At 41.5% G+C, this 7,508-nt stretch overlaps 1 protein-coding gene across 1 annotated transcript; it reads right to left on the minus strand.

Moving 5' to 3' along the window:
* Positions 1–3,284: 3,284 nt before the first annotated feature.
* On the minus strand, positions 3,285–7,285 carry LOC122113780 (procathepsin L-like). Its single transcript, XM_042686865.1, has 7 exons — positions 7,160–7,285; positions 6,495–6,617; positions 6,257–6,397; positions 5,851–6,075; positions 5,235–5,397; positions 4,167–4,281; positions 3,285–3,384 (listed from the first exon to the last, which is right to left on the minus strand). The coding sequence occupies exons 1-7, from the start codon at positions 7,283–7,285 to the stop codon at positions 3,285–3,287; spliced, it is 993 nt and encodes a 330-aa protein (XP_042542799.1).
* Positions 7,286–7,508: the final 223 nt, after the last annotated feature.

Below are 7,508 nucleotides of genomic sequence, written 5' to 3' on the forward strand. Positions count from 1 at the left end.
GTGCAGGGAGATATATAAGGATCTAGCTTTAGTTTTCTATAAGTAGTTAACCAATTTTGCCAGCACCATTTACTGAAGAGGCTGTCTTTCTTCCATTCTATTTTTTTAGCTCCCTTATCAAAGATTAGATGGCTATAGGTCTGTAGGTTCATTTCTGGGTTTTCAATTCTATTCCATTGGTCCTGAGGTCTGTTCTTGTGCCAGTACCAAGCTGTTTTGATTACTATGGCTTTATAGTAGAGTTTGAAATTTGGTATTGATATTCCTCCAGCAGTGTTCTTTCCGTTGAGGAGCGTTTTTGCTATTCGGGGTCTTTTATTGTTCCATATGAATTTTTGGATTGCCTCTTCTATTTCCTTGAAGAATGAAGTTGGAATTTTGATACGTATCGCATTGAATTTGTAGATAGCCTTGGGAAGTATTGCCATTTTTACGATGTCAGTCTTTCCAATCCAGGAGCATGGGAGTTTTTCCCATTTTCTAAGTTCTGTTTTACTTTCCTTTTTCAAGTTTTTAAAGTTTTCATCATAGAGGTCCTTCACGTCTTTCTAAAATGATATGCTTATGCATATATACTTCATGAAAATGAAGATAATTTATTGTTCAAAAATGTAAAATGTGTTGGGTGCTGGTAGCCCATGCTCATAATCCTAGCTATTAAGAAGGCTGAGCTCTGAGGATTGCAGTTCAAAGCCAGCCTGGACAGAAAATGAAATACATGCCAGCACCACCCCATGCTTGAGACTCTTATCTTTAAAAAGCCAGAGTGGAGCTGTGACTCAAGTTGTAGAGCACAAGTGTTGAGCAAAAAAGCTCTGGAACAGCACCTAGGCCCTGATTTCAAATCCCAGGACTGCACACACATGCACACACACACACACACACACACACACAAATTGACATAAACAGCACAGAGTAAAACATCCTCTTCATGGCTTGTTCCCATCTGACACAGAAGTCCCAAAGTCTGGATCAGATAGTAGTTGTTCATGTCTTCCATGACCCCTAGAGGGCACTAAGTCCCCTTACACATGCTCAAGGTCCCCCATGCTGCCCTTTGACAGCCCATGTGACCTGCGCCTTGCACTCCTGGACTGTTGTGAGGAGCTAGATAGGCAGTGTCAGTTCCAAATGGAGGGAGGCCCAATGCTTGCTTCACTTGTCTATCCTTAAGCCCAGCAAAGATCCGTCTCATGGTAAGTGCCAAATAAATCATTTTTGAATGTGTATATGCAATAATAAAAACGAGCCATTTAAATACATGTATTATGAGAGTTTTAAAGTGTGTTACTGTAGAAGAGAGACCATGCATGTAGGTAGTACTTTTCCTTATGAACTTATGTCATTATGACTTTCGTATGGACTACAGACGCATGTGACAGTTTGTGAAATTTATTGTTCAATATTTTGGACTTTCACCATATCTACACCACCCATAGTTCATGCTCTGGATAGATGAAGGAACAAAGAGGCCCCTGCGTGTGTTTTGGTCAACAGGCCGCTGAAGGCTCAGTCAAAAGGTCTTCAGCTACTCAGTGATTAAGTGTTATGGATGTCCAGCCCAACCTAAACTCCAGATATTTCCAGCATGAAGAAAGAACTCTAACTGACAAACCAGGAAGTTGAGTCTAGCCAGAAAAGGGGGACGTTGTTATTTTTCAGGCTGATGGGTTTTAGGTCATTGTTTTCCTAGAAAAGACTGCCTGCAATGGTCCTCTAATCCATGCTTCAGTGGCGCTATGTGTCACAAACTCACCTCTCGTGAACAATATCTCTTCAGATCTCAATAAATCATTTCCACAAAGTCTCCAACCACATCCCTTGTCTCAGGGGTTTTGACATGTGGTCTCTGCTAAGTTGCTCACTTCTTATTCCCATTGACCGCGACTCTGGCTGATTCCTTCCTCCCACCTCATGCCCTGAGTAGAGCAGCACCTGTCCACTGAGGTCAGGACTGTGTTCCACAGTGGTGATGGCTGGTACTCAGTGGGTGCTATGTACATTTCAGTTGTAACAGTTCTGGGTCCCATCCTGCAGAGGCAGGGTGACTCTCACAAGTCTCCCTACCACACTGCCTGCTGGTATTCAAAACCCAAAGAACTTTACTCCTGGTCCTTGTTACAATGTAAACAGTATCTCAAGTAGTAGGGAAAGCCAAAAGAGAATCCAGTACCACACAGTGCCCAGTCTAGAGGGATGTGGATGGAGTGTGCTGTAGGCTCTGTGGGCTTGGTCCATTTTTCTACCTTACTATCCCCTCAGGGAGTATGAAATTATTTCACTAACTACTTCTAGCCTCTCTTTATGCTTACCTGGGACACTTAAGGCTTTTGAAACCACACGAGTGATGAACCTACTTGCTAATAATGTCTGGGAGTCATTTCTGTGTAACTTTTTCATAACGTAAGGATTGTATCCAGCTTGGTCATAAGGAAGCTCTCGTCTCACTTAGGAGTTTCCCTCTATGTTTCACATCCTGAGCTCATGGAACTATTTTTCCCAACAAGCTTCAAAATCAGGACTTTACCTCTTAACCCTTGTGTGATATTTGGCCAGGGAAACCTACCAGCACTCTAGTGCAAGATGGCCAGAGGTCTTCACCAGCAGTTGAAGAAGGTACTCCAGAGATTAGCTCTGAGCCTTTGGTGCCATAACAAGACTGGACGGCCTCCATTTTGGAGGTAATGAACATATTCACCCAGATCATTTTCTAGTAGTAAAACAATGTGTACTTCTCGTTACTTTTCTGAACACTTTTTTCTTTATTAAAACTATTTTCCCTTATCAACTTATGTCAAATTTGACTCTAACCAATTATTGCCTTAGACACGGGCCTGGGAAGCTGAATCAAGAGGTCTGCATGACTGTAAGGCCAGAAGGCCATTCACTTCCCCTAGTGAACGAATAGTACATTCATCTTTATATGTCAAACCAATGCAATTATGATCATAGACATACACACAAACACACACACACACACACACACACACATACACACAAATAAAAGTAGGTACATTAAAACAGAAAGATATTTATAAAACTCTAAAATTTTATTAATCATTCCAGTCAACACATTATTAAGTGAATCAGTTATATATACAATCATTTATGGTAATAATTACAGTTGTGGTATCATCTTACAAGTAGAAAACTATCTTAAAATTTACATCCCAACTTGGATCATCAATGATTTGGGGTTAGATCCTACATAGTAGGAAGTGGTTGTATTGAAGACAGTGCTTCCTCTTGTACAGGCTGTCCCAGACTTAACTCCATCCAATATCTCACACAACAGGATAGAGAGTCCAGGAGGCAATTCCACACTGGTTGTTTCTGTCTCGGGCCATCTTTACATAGCCGTTCATGCCCCAGTCTTTGCCATAGCTGAAGAAGAGCAAGTTTTCGTTTTAATAGATAATATAAAGCACAGTAGCTTTAGCAACAGTCTCATTCAATTAAAACTGCGGGAGACAACAGACTTAGCAGAGAGACTTGAGATGGGCAGATGTTTTTCATCCTTTCTTCATCTAAATCTGTTCATAACATCTTGCCTATATCCAAAGTAATGACTTTACATGGGATTACAAAAGTGAAGGCAGAAGGGACACATCTGGTATAAGATTTTCAGAATTTAGAAACAGAATGGTAAAAATACCATATTAATGGCTTATCCCCAGAAAGCTCGTGGCAGAATCTAGTTCTGTAGTGAAAAATTAATAGGCCAGTGAAATAAAGGTATGTGGAGCCTGTATCTGAATACTGACTCTCCACATTAAATTCTCTTTTGAATTTTTACTACAAATAGGTTAGGCAATTTATTGCTCCCTCCCTCCATTTCCTCCTTCCTTCCTCCTTTCCCTCCTTCCTCCCTTCCTTGCTTGCTCGCTTCCATACTTGCTTCCATGCTAATTCTTTCCATTTATTTTTATGATGGTGCTGAGATTTAAACTCAGGACCTGAGTGCTATTGCTTTTGCTCAAGGCTGACACTTTTACCACTTGAGCCACAGCATCACTTCTGATCTTTTGGTGGTTAACTGAAGATAAGGGTCTCACAGACATTCCAGTCTGGGCTGGCTTTGAACATTGAACCTCAGAGCTCAGCCTTCTGGTGAGTAGGATTACAGTCAAGAACCTGGAAAGCTGCATGTTTTGGCCATTTCTTACCTGTTCTTGACCAGCCAGTATTTGTTGTTTTCTGATTCTTCTCCTTCATATCCATAACCAACCACAAGAACAGCATGATTCAGGGCCTTGCTACAGTTTGGATGATGATAAATGCCTAGAAAAGAAAACTAAAGCCCATAAGAGGCCACAGGACAAAGGAGGAGGCTACAATGCTTGATAAGAAATGTACTCATTATCTTGCCCATCTAATTGTAACCCCTCTGTACAGTATTTTCACAATAAAAAATAAATAAAAATTTTTAAAAAAAAGAGGCCACAGGAACCTGACAGCACCCCACTCTGAGGGACAATAAGGAAAGTATTTCTACATTCACCAAAATGGTATAAGCTCCAAGTAAGCCTTCAGATCTATATAATTAAAGTTAGGGAATTAGGCTGAAAACTGACAGAAATACATATTAGCAGATATGCCTTGGTAAAAAGCTTGTCATAGTGTAAGAGACCAGTGCATAAAATCTGGTCATTTTATTTCTAGGAGGTTGCATAAAGTTCAGAGTTCCTTGAACCAAGAAAGGTTATCCAGGTTCAGTGGCTCCTATCTATAATACTAGCAGGAAGCTGAGATCAGAGACTTGCAGCTCCAAGCCACCTGAGCAGGAAATTCCATGAGACTCATCTCTAATTAACCAGCAAAAAGCTCAAAGAAGAAGAGTATCTCAAATGGGACACTATCAGCTTAGAGTGGGGGAAAAAAGGCATGAGTTCAAGTCCCAGCATTGGCAGAAATCAATGAATAAAAATATGAAAAATTAAAATCTTGGGCAATTTATAAATATTCCATAATTGAATAAAATTACAGTCATACTACATACATTTAATGATGCAACTACTTAAAAAAAATTTCAGTACAGATATGGAGACAGGGCTGAAATTATATCAAATGGGAACCTGAACTACAAAAGAATTGTATGTACAGATTGAGGAACAAGGTTCCATTCCTACACCAAAATATCTACATTCCCTGACGCTTGCATACCAAAGAGTCAGTCAAGTGTTAGCACACTTTTGCAATGTGTCTGCATCTATTACCACAAAGAACACAATTACCTCCTTTATAAAACTTGAAGGAACTATGGCTTGAGTGAATAGCAGCAGCAATGGGACCCACAGTGGCCACAGCCCTCATAAGGGCCTGCTCATTTGGGGGAAGAGTTACATATCCAGTGACATTAGCAGCAGAATTCTCAGGTTTATATCTGCAGGGTCCATCCTTTGAAGGTAAAGGGGGAAGACACTTGATTAGAGCCATCCAGCTCAGAATGCAGTTTACAACATAGGATTTCTAAGTCAGTGCTTTGGAACCCAGAAGGTGAAATTCTTACTAGCTCATTTGAAACTGAAAATCTTCACGTCTCTTTAATGAATCAGGCTACCTCTATCTCTTCATACTAATTGTTCACCATGGACAGATCCTTGGCTACAGAATAGTATACATATACACTGTGTCACACAGCAATAAGATCACCAGATTGCTACCCATCTATGTTCTCCAGTCCACAGAACTCTGACCCAGCTAATGATGACAGTGACAGAAACAGAGAGTTGACAGAAAAAGATCCTATCATCTGAAGTGTGAATTGGGAAGAACAAGTCTTATCTCTGAAGTTGGTCGACTGTCTGCAATGCAGGCAGGAGTGACAACAAGGTACAGAGCTGCAATTACCATTGCTTCATAGGGGTAGGATTCCTCTGAGTCCAGGCCTCCGTTGGTCTCAACATATTGGAAAGCAGCATCTGGTCGCCCACCACTGCAGCCAGCGTTTCGTTGAGGACGAGAACAGTCCACTAGGTTCTGCTCACTGAGGGAGACCAGTCTGCCAGTTTTCTTGAACATCTGTCCCTCTAGAGTACCAGTTGTGCCAAAAGCCCAACAAGAATTACATTCGCCCTGATAAAGAGAATAAATTCTGTCATACACAAAGCAAATAGAAAGACACTAACATCAGTTCCTATGTGTGAACAGGCTTCAAAAAGAACCAAGAATTCTAGGACACTCCAGAGTCTGCCAAAGGAAGTGACAACTACTCCTGGCTTTGCTATGGGCAGTGAAAGGGTGGACACTGTCATACCTGATCCTTCACAGGGGTCACATAGCCTTTCTCTCTCCAGTCCACAGATGGGGGCAGCTCACCAATTTGAAGATCTGGATACATTTGTTGTTCATTGTGCGTATCAGGCTGAAACTCAGTTCCATGGAAGTCTTCAATGGTCTTCAATAAAAGGTAGAAACGGTATTTCAAAAGCAGGGTCATTTGCAGAGAACTGAAGAGAGCAAGCCCAGTTGCAATTGATGCCCAGGACACTTACCATGTCTCCAAATGCATTCATTTCCAGGGTGTAGCCATGTTTCCCTTGGCGCTCTTCCTCATTGTGCACTTCAATCATTTTCATGTTCTCCTTCCATATTACTCTTCTCCGTCCCTCTTCATCCTAGGAATAAGCACAAGGGATGAACGCTCTGTCTACTTAAACCCAACCCTGATTCACTAAATGGAACTGCTGACAAAGATGGAGAGTAGCTGGGCGCCAGTGGCTCACGCCTGTTATCCTAGCTACTAAGAAGGCTGAGACCTGAGGATCATGTTTCAAAGCCACCCGGGCAAGAAAGGACTTGCTTTCTTGGAGATAAGGAGATCCTTATCTCCAATAAACCACTAGAAAACCAGAAGTAGCATTGTGCCTCAAGCAGTAGAGTGCTCTCTTTGAGCTAAAGAGCTCATGGACAGCACCCAAGGAGAGAGTTCAAACCCAAGACTGACAAAAAAAAAAAAACAGATGGAGAGAGACTCTGTCCAGGATACTGTGCATTTGGGGAAGCTGTTCTCTGGAGTCAGAGAAGAGCAGGGTATCTGCCCATATCCTGCTCATATGTCTGGCATTAGCTGACTGCCTTGGAGACCTGGCTTGGATAAAGTTAAATCAACAAGGATCTCCTCTGTGGGGTCCCTCTGAACACTTTCCATGTGACCTACCAAACTGTAGCTTTTGCCATATTTTCTCTTCCACTCTATCCACTGTGTGTCCAAACTGTGATCCAATATTGGAGCAGCTGAAGCCATTCCCAAGCAAAGGATGGCCAGCAATGGAGAAGGATCCATATTGGAAAGCCTAGAAAGGGAAATGAAGCTGGATCTTAAATGACTCATGCTTTTTAATAGTCTTCTTGGTCTTAACTGGAAAAGGATTAAGGCTACCCTGGTGATTTATATATTAAAATAGGACTTTCAAATATTTGTCCAGAGGTATGTAAAGGTTTAAGAATGTAGTTGGCTTAAAACAGCCAAGTAGAGGTATGTTGTCAAGCAACGGGCATGAAGAGTA

Source organism: Dipodomys spectabilis, unplaced genomic scaffold, assembly GCF_019054845.1.
Source record: "Dipodomys spectabilis isolate Male_0828 unplaced genomic scaffold, ASM1905484v1 ptg000098l, whole genome shotgun sequence".
Classification (NCBI taxonomy): Eukaryota; Metazoa; Chordata; class Mammalia; order Rodentia; family Heteromyidae; genus Dipodomys; species Dipodomys spectabilis.

Excerpts from the sequence above, each read along its gene's own strand:
- LOC122113780 (XM_042686865.1), bottom strand. The coding sequence starts at position 7,285 with ATGGATCCTTCTCCATTGCTGGCCATCCTTTGCTTGGGAATGGCTTCA. Across the intron at positions 6,618-7,159 it reads ATGGCAAAAGCTACAGTTTG|GATGAAGAGGGACGGAGAAG; the intron begins GTAGGTCACATG and ends GCTTATTCCTAG. Across the intron at positions 5,398-5,850 it reads CCTACCCCTATGAAGCAATG|GATGGACCCTGCAGATATAA; the intron begins GTAATTGCAGCT and ends TTACCTTCAAAG.